Source organism: Talpa occidentalis, unplaced genomic scaffold, assembly GCF_014898055.3.
Source record: "Talpa occidentalis isolate TD23 unplaced genomic scaffold, MPIMG_talOcc4v2.1 talOcc4.6, whole genome shotgun sequence".
Lineage (NCBI taxonomy): Eukaryota > Metazoa > Chordata > Mammalia > Eulipotyphla > Talpidae > Talpa > Talpa occidentalis.
Window position 1 is genome coordinate 84,353,889 of NW_023604972.1, and position 14,852 is coordinate 84,368,740.

General features: G+C 34.0%; 1 protein-coding gene across 4 annotated transcripts in view; it reads right to left on the reverse strand.

Moving 5' to 3' along the window:
* Positions 1 to 203: 203 nt before the first annotated feature.
* Positions 204 to 14,852, reverse strand: part of TRIM23 (tripartite motif containing 23) — a 28,134-nt gene continuing 13,485 nt past the window's right edge. For all 4 annotated transcript variants that reach the window (XM_037529686.2, XM_037529685.2, XM_037529688.2 and 1 more), the window contains 6 exons: positions 12,298 to 12,513; positions 10,108 to 10,242; positions 7,102 to 7,231; positions 6,278 to 6,388; positions 5,495 to 5,619; positions 204 to 3,464 (listed from right to left, as the gene is read on the reverse strand). In XM_037529686.2, the coding sequence (XP_037385583.1) occupies positions 3,285 to 3,464; positions 5,495 to 5,619; positions 6,278 to 6,388; positions 7,102 to 7,231; positions 10,108 to 10,242; positions 12,298 to 12,513 (897 nt within the window). In that variant the 3' untranslated portion in view covers positions 204 to 3,284. The remainder of the gene's footprint in view (positions 3,465 to 5,494; positions 5,620 to 6,277; positions 6,389 to 7,101; positions 7,232 to 10,107; positions 10,243 to 12,297; positions 12,514 to 14,852) is intronic.

Here is a 14,852-nt window from a genome sequence, read left to right on the forward strand (position 1 = left end):
TGTATTAATTTCATTTCTCACTTACCCTCATAATTTATTATGTAACTGTTAAGAACTATCACTTCTAGTTTCCAGACACACTCTTGTAATAATTTGTAGATATACAAATATCAAATCACTGTGTTGTATACCTGAAACTAAGACAGTGTTATGAAATCACTTCAATCTTTAAAGCGAGCAAAAAAACAACACACAAACCCTCTTAGAAGGAACATGTTCAACAGACTTGTTTATTAGGGAATTTATACTCCTATATTTTAAACTCAAAGCTTACACTTTTTCCTTCTATTGATAAGCAGGATTATTTTCTTCATTCAGTTTGCACCACAAACTATTGTGGGATGGAAAAACATGCTCAATTGTGCTATTTTAAACTAATAGTGTCCTCCTTTTTAGAAGTAGAACTTGGGCATAAAGAGACTATTCACTGTGACACACAGTGTCTTTGCTTCCCAATTTCAGGTGTTTAGCATTACCTAGTGATTATTCTTTCTTGAAAACAAAATCCTAAATTTTTGGTAATACTGCCACCAAGTGGTACTGATGACACATTTCCCCCCTCAAACAGAATTTTACTTTGAAAGCTGTTTGATTAATGAATTTTTCCATTCTGTGTAACAAATTTAGTAACTGTAAACATAAAAACACTTTGCCTGGTGCCTTTTTTAAAGCACATTTTAAATATTAGCAAGATGCCATGGTATTTATTGATTAGTCCACTTCATTATTCCCTTAATAAGTATAGCTATATATTCCTCCATATTACCACTTTACAAATTGAGAATTATTTCCAAGTTAGATAAAAGGCCTTACATGAACATTAGTTTTCCAAGCCATTTTATGAAATGATTATTTAAAATGCTACTTTCTTGTATGAAAGTTAAAATTAACATTTTAAAATCAAGTTTCACTTTGTTCAATGCAAAATTTTAGCTCTCCTTACAAAATACCAGATACATTATTACTTATATGTGACTAGTGTTACAAACACAGAATAAGTTTTTTTAATCTAATAAAGCTGTATCTCAAATTTGACATGTAATACAATCCCTATAACATTATTATTTCTCTTAGTCACAGCAAAAATGGCTTTTTAAATTGATTATTAATGACAGAGATGGTTTAAGAAACAGAATTTACAGAATAATGATAGGACTTCATTAAAATGACTTTAACATTTTATTGCTATCTATACTGATCATATATAATGCAAATAATGGCTTCTGGTGATTATACAGCATTCCATAAATACAGTCCAGGGCTTACACTTGAAAAATCTGTTACATAAACCATACAATAATATTTAGGCTTAATACATAAATTCAGAGCTAGGAAGCAAAGCCTAAAAGATTGCATTTTAAATGTCTGTCTCAATTCTTAAATTTGACATTTCCCAGTAGGGACTAGCACAACTTATGATTAGTAAAAGAATACAACCACAAAGTAAGAAAAGTGAGAAAAGTATTTCTTTCACAAAAAAAACCCCCACTAATACTACTATCATAAGTTATAATCAGGTCTAAGCAATAGTTTAATTTTTAAGTTGTGTTTAGTAATGTCTAAGAACATGAATTACAAACTTTTGCAAAATTAGTGAAATGAACTGGATAAATTACAAGAAAAGCAAATATACATGTTAGTGTTACTCCTCCCCCCCCCCCTTACCTAGTAGAGAAAACAGTTCAAGGGCTCACAGGCAAATGCAACACCTTATTTATATTTCACAGTTATTGCAATCAGTCAAATATTAAATAATTTAATTCAGAAGTATTACTTATACATACAAACTACACTTGTAACAATATGACCTTTTACTTGAAAAATAAAGAATGAAATATTTACCTATTTACATAGTGTCCATAACACTGACACTTTTTAAAAAACTCTGTTTTCTAAGAGTTTTGTTGTTGTTAAACAAAAAATACATTTGAAGAGACTTAACTAAAACTGCCACTTAAAAGCACATCAATGGCCTCATAGCAGTTCAACTAGTAAGATTTTATTTAATCTTAAATGACAAAGCATAAAGAAAAACCCATGAGGTCCAATCTAGCTATGTTTAAATATAACAACTTGTACCTTAAGGGAATATCCTTAAAAAATGAAACAGTAAAGAGCACAAAATTTTAAACTTTAACTCACACTGCATCATGTGATGTAAACATTTTCAACATTTTTTTCTTTTCCTTCCTTAGACATGTTCTTCCTCTTACTCTTTCAAAACCTTGTCAAGAACACTGATCACATTTTATTGTCAAGATAAATATTCCAATTTTAGGAAAACATTTTACAGTAACTGATGTAATAAGCATTAGCCACTGTTTAAATGACTTCCTTGAAGACAAAGGTAGTTTTCTACTTAGATCTACATCTCATATAAAGCCAACCCTGGTTTGTATAACTATGTATTACCATGTATAGTCATTCCCACTAAAGAAGCAATATTAATTTAAAATATACTAAGTCTTTAAGTATGTTGAAAAATAGAAGGACCATTTAGAGTTCTGCCCTAGGAAATAATACAGGTTCAACCTTGGAAATAACTTTTCATAATTGAAGATCAACTAGAACATAACTTAATTTTCAGTTTTATTACTTAATGTTCTTCAGTTAATTACTAATCTGACAATTAGGCCTCATCATTCTGTGTAGACAACATTTCATTCTGACTCAATGGGTTTTATACAAAATGCTTTGGACAAAGTTTTAATAAAACACTATAAAATATCATTTACATATAGCTTATAGTTTTTAGCAGTACAAGTGTCCTATTACACTGAACAGGTAAATGTAACCCTGTTATCCAAAGATGATGTTTGGATTTCATCCCATTAAGTCACTGCCTTTTTGCTACTACTTAAATACTGCCAAATTTCAATGAAAAGGCAAGTGAAAGAAGCTATGTTTCACTTGCTTTACACAGAGATGGCATCAGGTACTCAGCAGGCTATTCGTTTTCCACTGAAAGAAAAGCCTTCATTTGCCTTCCTCTGTAACTATTTCTCTCCCAGCCTATGGGTCACATATAATCTGAAAAACTTAAATAACAAATGTACATTTTAAAAAGTATATACTCAAAAAATTCCTATTTAATTCAGTTTAATCTTCTCAATCACATATTTGAATTTTTGCTACAGAAATTTTTTAAAAGCAATACTGTACTGATTTCCCAGTCCAAGATTCCTTTTGTATGTACCGCATAAATTATCTTTGAGATGTAGAATTTTTACAACATATTATGTGCAAAATAATCACAAAACTTTAAACAAGTGCCACATTTAAAATTAAGCCACATCCAACACTCCAGCAGCCACAAGTTGCCGTGAGAGCCAGTCCAACCCTTCATACAGTCCCATACCACTTCGGGCATCACAGCCCTGAATATACCAGCTACGACCACAGCACAGTTTATGGAGACTGAGAAGTTCAGTGATTTCTTCTACTGACAGAGCTCCAGCAACATCCTGAAAGATATATATACATGTCAGAATTTCATCAAAATTATCACTTTTCTAATTATATATGTCTGCTGATATTCCAACAGAAGCCTAAAGTTAAAACCTAAATTCATCTTTCAGTAATTATTTTCAGATTATTAAGAATAAAGAAATTGGAGTTTTGATTAAAATTATTTGCTTACTTATATACTTTGTAAGACAGACTTCTAATGAAATCAATAAAGGCAACTTAGCCTGAGTAATACCAAGCATCAATTTAAAAGAAATTAACATGTTATAAAAATGGCTTACATAGCATTTATAAAATGAAGTGTACATTAAACTCCCGCTCCAACACCCCAGAACACCTCTCTCCCAGAAGCAACAACCAGTTACAGTTTCCTATTTTTCCAGAAAGTTCCCATGTACATACATACAAATAGACACAAACAGGAACAGACTCTTTTTTTTTTTTTTTTTTTTTGAACATGTATCTTAAAGATACCTGTCCATTATCAGGACAAGCAGATTTCCATGTTATTTTTAGTATCTGCATTTTCATTCCATTGTGTAGATACACAAAATTTTCTTATATTTGCAAAATTATCTATAGAATAACCTTGGGATATTGGCCTGCAGAATACATTAGTAGACATGGAACTGAAGGGTAAAAAGTCGTATGCATCTAATACTTCCAGCATGTATGGCCAAACTGCCTGCTTAAAAAAAGATCTCAGTTTAATCGCCACACTGACAGTCTGAGTCTGAGGATTACCAAACATTATCAAATTGTACATTGTGTTTTTTTGCATGGCCTTAATCATAAGTAAAGTGAAATGCATTAGCTCTTACCTTTTTATTTAAGGGGGAAAAAAATCTTATTCTTCATTCTATTATGATGTCTAACCTCCCCACCCCGCATTGCACTTAAAAGCACACTCATCTTCCTAGAAGCATAGGCTCAAGATCTAGGAATCGTTACTCCCTGTCCTTCATCCTCCCTATTTGGTCAGCAAATTTTACCACCATAAAATGTCTTCAATCGGTTTCCACCATTCTATTCCTCTAATTCAGGATTTTGTTAACGCTCACTTGAATTACTGCACAATGGACTGCATCTTCCTATCTGTAGTCCCTTGCCCCTGGATTCACTCTATATCCTATCTCCAGGATTATAGTCTTAAAACACTAATGTGACCTAATCACTAATACAAAAATCTTCTGATGGTTTTCCTTTATGCATAAAATAAAACCTAAATTTCTCAATCTGATCCTATCAGGACAATGTTGCCTAATCTTTCACTCGAGATTTTCTTCATCGTCTACCTGCCTCTCACATACAGGTGTGCCTTATGCTCCCTGAAAAGACTCATGCTTTCTTTTCTTTTCTTTTCTTTTTTAAGATTTATCCATTTATTTATACAAGCACTGGATACGGTCAGAAGCGTGGGAGGGTGAGAGAATTCACCGGAGCCAGAGTGGGGAACAGAGCAGGCAGACTGATGAAATACACTGCTGAGGGGAGCAGCGGGCGCGGCAGGAAAGACCCAACGGCCAGGGATCGAACCGGCGCCGCAGAGGCTGTGAGCAGCTTCACAGCCCAGCACTCAACTGCTGTACCACTGGGGAGGCCCACTCATGCTTTATTTTCTCTGCCTGCAATGTCCTTTCCTTCACATATTGACTCAAAGTATTATCCATAATTTCAACTCAAATTCTACTTCTTATAAACCTTCTAAGATGCCACCTGTAAAACTCCTCTCTCACTAATTTTCCCTAACACTTTTATATTACTGAAGTTACCTGATTTCTTTGTATTAGAATTCCATCTATATTCACTTATATATTTACACCAGTTTCTGGTGAACATCTACTCTCACTTCTTTTTATATATTCCAAGGTACCAAGCACAACACTTCCACATAGATTACACTCAAAATAGCAGAAACAGTTGCTGTGATTCTTTTGAAATCTTTCCAGCTACCTTATTTCATAGGCTGGGAAAAAAAAAAAAACCCTACTACTTAAATAAGTATTCTAAAATACAAACATGTTACCTGTTTGTTAGCAAAAATCAGCAGCAAAGCATCTCGAAGTTCTTTTTCTGTTAACAACTTTGCAAGTTCGCTGTGTGCTTCACTAACTCTGTCTCTATGACTGCTATCAACAACAAATACAACAGCTATCAAAAAAAAGATAAGAACATTCAATTAGTCACATTAAGTTTCAGTTGATGGACAAAATATTTTAATGTTCTCATTATTATATTTTGGTTGGATCCCAAATAAAAAATAGTCTTTTTAGTGGAAAATAGGATATAATCACAAATTTCACATTGGTTTACAGTAGGCAAAAGCACAGAATGGGGCCCAAATGTAAACATATGCTAGACAGACTATATGTGATATGTTGGGTCAAAAACATGCTGCTGTAGATTATTCTGCAGATAATAATTATGAATAGAAATAAGGAAAGGAGCCAGCTACAGAGAAATTATAAATGGATAAATGTTGAACTGAATTAAATAGAACAGCAGGAGGACATGCCACAAATTGTATTCACCACCACAATAAGTAGTGCTCATACTCATCTGAACACTAATGATTATTAGGAGCAGCAAGGTAACTACTCTTAACTGCTTACATATTTCAGTTTAGTATGGGCTTATGCTATAATTTTATATTATCAGGAAATAAACATACATATTCTAGTTTTTCCAACTTCACTTTTTAAATGTGAATTTGGGTAACAGTATTTAGGGATATAGTCAAGTATTTAATCAATGCTTAAATATCAGCTTTATCAGTTAAATCAAGGGACTGAAATTTTTTTACTCTTACCTTGGGTATTGAGGTAATAATGTTTCCACAATGGTCTTAATTTATGTTTTCCACCTACATCCCAAATAGTGAACTTCAGATTTTTATATTCTACAGTTTCCACATTAAAACCTGTTTTTTTAAAAAAAAAAGTTAATATTAAGCTTATATTTAAATGAATGACACACAAAGCAAAGGCAACCCTCTGTAATTGTGACTTACAAATATCTTCACACAGCAGTATCTACTGCTGCATGATCAATTCCACTCCTACACTGGGAAGGTACATCTTTAAGAGCAATTAGCCCTTGAAACCTGCATCAGAGTCACCAATGACTTTGTTCCTTCCAACTGTTCCAACAACACTGTTCCTTCTTACTATCCCACCATCTACATTTCAACCCCACAATCACTGAATCTTGTAATTTTTCTGAAATGCTGGTATATTAGAGACAGACAAGCCCATTGCCTAGCCAGGTTGGCAGTAAGATCCAAAGAACTGGGCTGGAAACTAAGATGTGTCTATAAAAATATCTACATGGGCCTCCTTGGTGGCACCAGTGGTTAAAGTCTCAGCGCTATTAAGCTATAGCCGGCCACTGTGGCAATTTGATCCCCAGCCAGGGTGCTAACCTACATGGTGCAGCAGACCTCTCCTGATTCTCCCGCTGCTCCCCTCAGCAGTGTATTTCAGTTGGTCTGCCTGTTCTGTTCCCCACTCTGTCTCTGGTGAATCTTCTCACCTCCCTGCACCTCTGGCCTAGACCCCAGTTCTTACATGCATAATTTTTTTTTTAAAAAGAATGATTTAAAAAAACAATGTAAAAAGCAATACTCAAACTTACCAATTGTTGGAATAGGCTGCATGAACTCATCCTGTTTTAACTTAAACAAAATAGTAGTTTTTCCAGCACCATCTAATCCTAATGTAACAACTCGAATTTCCATTTTTGGTCCAATATGAACTCTATTATCCTATAATTTAAAAAATTATTGATCTTTTTAATTTGATATGAAGTTAGAAAGTACTAGCATTTACACTTTTATTTATAAGCTATTTATGTTATTATTTCCTTGTCTCCTATACATTCCTCTACCCATTGAAATGTTGAGTTGTATTCCCCAAAATACCTTGAATCTGATCTGTTCAAAGATAAATTATTCAAATCTCTCAGTAATAAATCTCTCAGTATATATATAGTATTATATATATATACACACACACACATATAAATAAATAAATGTACACATATACTTCATTTTCCCAAATTTTCTAGTCAACTTAGTCTAAATATATTATGCTGTTAAATATATTAATATAAAATGAAAATTGTCACTTATATCCCAGAAATATTTTTAACAATTTCATGTGTATGCCTCCACTTGCCTATGTAAACATTAGTTAACATGTACAAACCAAGTATTTTTTTTAAATACTGCAACTTCTTACACTCAACAGTATTGGAATCCTTTCATTTCAAAATATACAGATCTACCTTTTTCTTTCAATTGCTCATTATATTTCATGAGCCACAATTTAATCAACTACCAACTGACAGCTGTTAGGTCATTTCTGATTTTTTGATACTAAAAATAATGCTGCTATGAACATACATGTAACTAGCTACATGAACTCTGCCTCATTTCTCTCATCTATACAATGAGGGTAAAAATAGTACCAAATTTATATAGAATTTCTGCAAGGATTACTTTCATAAAATATAACTAAAACTCCTTGTAACAGTTGTTGGCATTTGATAACTGTAAATAAGTGCCAGCAAATTATTCTGCTTCATTATTTGAACACTTTTTATGGCTTTTATGAAACAAATTTTCCTGGTTTTCAATCCTTTTTGTATATTCCCTCCCATTTTCTTTTTATCCGTATCTTAAATGTTGATAGCTTCTCATTATACCTACTCATTTATTCCATCAGCTTCAATTAACATCAATGCAAAACATTTGCTCCCAAATCTACACTGAAATCCATTCCTACAACTCAGAAATAATACATTATGTGGACCAGAATACCTTTGTGAGTAGCTATATTAGCAGTCAAGTCAAAATAAAACCCAAGAAGAGATTCCAGCAAGAGAGGAGGAAAATAGAATTCCTCTCCCTACCCAGAACAGCATTGTGGAATTGGGAGGGAAGCTCTTATGCCAGTCTCTTTCCTTGAGGCAGAAACAAAATGTGAAATAAGCCTTCAATTTTTGGCTTACTTAGGGACAATCCTAGACACTGGCTTCTGTCTAACTAGAACATCTTAGGGACTAGTGGCATAGTTTGGAAGCCACTGTAAACAGAGTCAAGAAACTCCCTGCAGGTATGCAGGGAGTCACAGTGGGGAATAAGAAATTATTAACTTGTGAGAAGTAGGGAAAAGCTGCTAAGGTATTTTGAGATGGCTAAAAACACATGTCCAAGGCCAGAGAAGATACATTCTCAGAACAAGTTTTGAGAAGTCCTAGAATCTCTCACAAGGCTCACAAATGACAGTTGTCCAATGCATGAAACCCACCCATAAAGATTGGGTAAGGAAGATGCTTCTTCAAAAGATCACAAGATATAAAAAGAAACAGGGAAACATTACTAAATCAAAGGAACAAAATAAAATTTAAAAACTGAACTTGCAGAAATTTGGATCTGAGCTATGAATTAAAATAAATACCATAAAGATGATCAATGAGCTAAAAGAAATACAACTAAAAATTTGAGAAAAACAATGGACAAAATGAGACACTTAAAAAAAAAAAAGTAGATTCTGTACCCAAAGGACACAAAAATACTAATTCAAAAGGAAACCTGCACTCCTATGTTTATTGCAGTCTATTTACAATAGCTAAAATATAGAAACAACCTAAAAGTCAAAAAACAGATGAATGGATCAAGCAGATATGCTGTTTACACAATGGAATACTACTCAGCAATCAAGTCATTTGATATTGAGTCAGAAGAACAAAATGAAGAAAAGCAAAGAGAATGAATCTAAGGAACTGCTGAGACACAATGAAGTGGGCCAATATACACATTGTGAGATTCCAAGAAGGAGACGACAGAAGGAAATGGATAAAAGAGATCACTTGAAGAGATAATGGCTGAAAACTTCCAAAATCTAAGAAAGAGACATAAAAATACAAGAAGCTCAGTGTATTTCTACGGGAAAGAGGAAAAGGATGGAGAGGTCAGGTATAAACATTAGACTTCTCTGAATGAATCTTGCTTTGTAGATTTGACTTTGGACAATGTAATTATGTTTCACATAATTATAAAACAAAAAAATTTAAAAACCCTACAAGTAGAAAGCAAAAGGAACAGATGGAATGTTTTAAATTGGGGGAAATCACTGTAAAATCGACAAAAATTTTTGACCAAATGCCAATTACAAGTCTTGTTTGGAGTCTCAACATATCCAACTTAAAAAAAAAAAATTTTAGAACAATCTAGGAAATGTAAATACTAACTAATGAATGTTAGAGATTTATTAAGCTTTTAGGTACTCTGGACACTGAAAAGAGTCTTTACCTTTTAGAGATACACATGAAAGTATTTTGCAGATGAAATATGATATTAGGATGAAATGGTAAGTTACAAAATGTTCCAAAACAACCTGGGAGACTAGGTAGAAAGAGGACTGGGGAAAAGGATAGATGAAATAAAAAGTTTCTAATTGTTAAAGTGGGTTATGGGTACACAGAGATTCAGTATTCCATTTCTGTTCACCAATAAGAAAATATTTTTGTTTAATTTTATGATTCATTTTTCTTAGTTTTCTCTTCAAGCTGATTATAAAAGAATGTAAAACATGCATTGTCAGAAGACACACCTAAAAATTAATTATGGTACATTACCTTTGTGAAAGTGACAGGGATGCTGGCATCTAACTGAATGTGATCTGCAACCTCTGTAAACTGCTGCTGCTGTTTCTGCAGTGTTTCCAGTAGCCTTGTAATTTCTTGTTTTGCCAAAACAACTCTACAGTCATCCTAGGGGGAGGAGGGGGAAACCAGTTATTTCTTATAAACTTGTTAAAAAAAAAAATAAGGAAAAAGAGGTATCACCAAAACGCAAGAAAGTTCATTGAACATTACAGTACTGAAGGTTAACTTAAATGTAAATTTGACTAGGATAATAGAAGGGCACTAATAAATAATTTACAAACCCTTCAATTGATGCATGAACAGTACACTATTGTGTATTTACAAATACAACACTGTACTACAGTGAAAATGAACCATAATTACATTGGATGACATGAATTTCACAAATGAGTAAATGAAAAAATGGCATGAAGAATCCATATAAAATTATTCCATTTACATTAATTACCAAAACAGACAAAAATAAGGTATGCATTAGAAGTCAGGATAGTAGTTTATCCTTATGAAGAAAGGCAGATAATTACTAGAAGGCAGTCTGAGGGTCATCTGACATACTAGTAATATCCTGTCACTTGATTTGACTAGACACTATTGTCTAGTCTACAATTTCAGCCAACTGAACCCTTAAATACACATTTCTGTATGTATGTGGTACATCTATAAAAAGTTTTTTAAATAATTTTAAGATATACACAAATTGGTTTAAAAATATAAAAGGATTAAAAGTGAAACTTGGAAAGGCCTCCCTCTTTCATTCTAAATTCCCTGACCCTCCCCTCAATGTCAAATATTTTCTAAGTTTCACAAATATTCCAGAGATACTCTAAACATATACCACCAACACAGTCTGCATATGACAGAGATCTACTAACAATATTTAAGCTCCATGGAAGCAGTGGTGTTATCTGTTGCCAAATTATATATTCAAATAAGCTGATAGGAATTCCATCACTCGATTTGCTCAGAAAAAAATATCTTGAAGTCATTCTTGCCTTTTCTTCCTTCATACCCCACATATATGATTCATCAACAAATCCTACCTGATACCAAGAATCTGAGCATTTCTAACCCCTGCTATCCAAGCCACTATTATGTTTCACTTGGAATTCACAATAGCCTCCTCACTATTGAAATCCATCCCTCTTTGCCCTTGTCAATTGATTTTTACACAGCAGAGTGATCCTTTAAACAAGTAAGATCAAATCATTCTAACCCTGAAAACCATACAGTGATTTTTTCCCATTTCAGTCAGTAAAAGTTGAAGTCCTTCCACTAGTCGATAACATATAACACCTACTAAGTAATTTTCCAATACTCTGTCACTTACTCTATTCTAGCCACAATAGCCTCTTTCGCTATTCCTCAATGGAGAAGGCCAAAATGACAGCACCAAATGAAGTATTCACAGTCTGGCCACATTCACATGCATTATCAGATACTGAAAGTATAGAAAAACTCTACGGAGGTGGGGAGGGGGAGGGAGACAGCGCCGCAAAACTGTCCGCAGCCTCTGCAACGATGCTTCCATCTCAGCCAGCCAGCGAGGGTCCCACATGGCATGCAGACCTCTCATGTCGCGCCTGCTGCTCCCCTCAGCAGTGTATTTCAGTCAGTCTGCCTGTTCTGCTCCCCACTCTGTCTCTGGTGAATCTTCTCACCCCCCCAGGCCTCTGGCCTGCACCCCAGTTCTTGTATGCATAAATAAATAAATCTTTAAAATAAAACAGGCTTGCTCTAATATTACTGAATTAGAGCAGAGATAGGTAGTAGAGAGGCACCGCCTGGCCAAAAGAAAGAGAACTTCAAAGAACAGCAAACATTTGAGCTAGACTTTGAAGGACATCCACTACCAGAGAGGAAAATATTAAGTCCACTAAACAGAAAAAATAGTACATGACTTGTACTATTTTTGGATGGGCATGACTGAAATATCCATGGTTTTATGGTAGATATGGCCCATGAAGAAGCCACTGATAAGGTTGGTGGAATAAAATGGAGGTTAGAGACTATGTCTTAAGCACAACATTTAGTGTATGAAATAGACACAAAAAATACTTACTGAATTAATGAAATAGAACAGTGTGTATGTCTAATTATGTCTACTTAATCTTATAAATTCTCCTTCTTAAACTATGTCCTAACCACGTTTAAACTCTCTACCTGTTGCAAAGTCTTTTCACAATGGAGACAGGCTGTTGAAACCTGGGACAACAAAATAGTCATATCTTCTTGTTGCTGCCTGAGCCAAATCAATTTTTCTCGAACATGAGCATCAACAACACTTAGAGCCATTTCTTCTTGACGACACAGAGTTTCATGAAGATCGGAAAAATAAGCTCGAACACATGATCGGGCATTCTCTGCAGTACCTGGTACCTAAGGAAATAAAAATAACTTATTAAACAACTATTACCTTAACAAGTATTTTATACATGAAATAATGAAAATTTAAATACTAGATCTACATCTTTATAAATTCCAAAATTTCTATCTTCACACTAGATCTCTCTCCATAAATACAGCCTTTGGATAGCCAACTATTTAAATGACATGTCAAGGAAAATATCTAATCTCCTATCTCTCCCATCTCAATAAATGGCAAGCCCACCCTCTCCAGGTTATTCAAGTAAAAAAAAAAAAAAATAGGGTTACCATTAACACTTTTGTATCCTACAACCAGTTCCCACAGCAAATTCTGCTGACATCAATAAGTTCTCACTTAATAGGTCCTCACTTAATGTCACTGACAGGTTCTTGGAAACGGCAATTTTAAACAAAATTACTTAAATGAAAGCAGGTCCCTGACTAATAATGTCTTCATTCAACTTGACTGGGATTGTTTTTTCTCATCATCATTATAATGAAACGACACTATCTGAGGATCTGCTGTATATCTACCAACCTGATCCAAAGTCATTTCTCAGCTGATTACTATAATGGTTTTATAAATGGTCTCACTAGATCTATTTCATTTCCTATAATCTATTGCAGCCCTTTTAAATGTTAATCAGAAAAATAATTAGTTTATGCTCAAAACTCTCTAATGGTTTTCCATTCCACTCAGAGTAAGTAAATGCCAAAATCTATCATATGAGATTTTCAAGGGCAGACTTGAGAAGGTCAAGATAAGTGAGCAAAGACCTGACAAAAGTAAGAGGAAAACAGGCAATTATCTTGGGAAAGAGCGTTCCCTGGCAGAAAGAAGAGCAAGTGCTTTTAGGCCATTTCTATCATCTATTCTCTTACATTCCTTCTCATTCATTCTACTCCAGCTATACTTAGCCTCCTCACAGTTGGTTAGGTACACCCAAACTTCAGAGTCTTTACATTAGCTTGTCTTTCTGCCTTGAATGCTCTGCCCCTAAATATTTATTTGCATGTTGCTCTCTTATTTCCACTAAGTACTTGCCCATTATTCCTTTCCTAGAATGTCAATCCTTGAACTCCCCATAAAAAAGTTTACTATCTTTCTACCTTGTCTTTCTCCAAAGCACCTAACATAATTCTGTCTTGAAGTATTTTATTAGTGTCTCTAACCACATTAGAATGTAACTCTGCAAAGGCTGAGGATTTTGACTTGCACAGTGGTGTTTTCTTAGCTAGACTACGGCTAGATCAATGTAGCACATTTGGTATGTGTTCAATAAATATCTGCTGAGGGAGTAAATAAAATATATCCACTCTAGCACAACAATGTCTACCAGGACTTTCTATGACACTGGATATGGTCTACAGCTGTGCCATCTAATATGTTTGCCACTAGCTACAAGTGCCTACTGAGCACTTAAAATATAGGTAGAGATTGAGACACTAAATTTTGCATTTTAATTAATTTTTAAACAATTTAAACAATTAGCCATACGCGGCTTGTGGCCACTACGAACAAAGCAGTTCCAGCAACATCCCCCAATGACTTAGCTTTAAATATGTTTATTTATTAGAGAACATTACATCTTGTCTGTCCCCATATTATACAATTAAGGAGTACCCCTTAATTCATTGGAAAGTATTTCCATCTGATTATTTCACAAAAATAATAAAATTCAACAGCCAAAAATAAACATCACCTTGGTCGCATTAATTCCCCCCAAAATGCTTCCTCCTCTCCCATCAGTGCATGATATCATCATTCATTAGTAGAGCAAGGTAGAAACCTAGCTTATCAAGCCTGACCCCCCCAGTTACCCATCTAATCAATATTATCAATCATTAAGACCCACCAATTCTACCTCTTTAAAATTTCAAATCTATCTACTTGTTCCCATACTCACTACCGAGGCCATAAACATCCCTCAAGTTGGTAACTTTAGCTCCTAACAAGACTCCTTGCTTCTAATCTTATTTCTCCTCGAATTCATTTTTTTATATTAAAGAGCAAGCTTTCTTAATGAAATCCAACTGTTATTTTTATGTCAATTCTTCAGTGGCTCAACACTGTCCTTTAGACAAAGTCCAAACTCTTGAACATGGTTAACAAGATCCTACAGAATTTGATTCTTAACTCTCCAATTTCTTTTCTTGCTATATGCCCCACCCAATACAAACTCAAAGCTCCAACCATAGTTAACATCTTTAAGTTTCTACAATATGTACAATTTTCACTTATAGATATTACAACATACATTTCCTTCTCTGGGACAACTTACACACAAAATCTTTCAAATTTCAGTTAGATATTATGTCTTTTAGGAAGATGTTCCTGATTCATCTACATT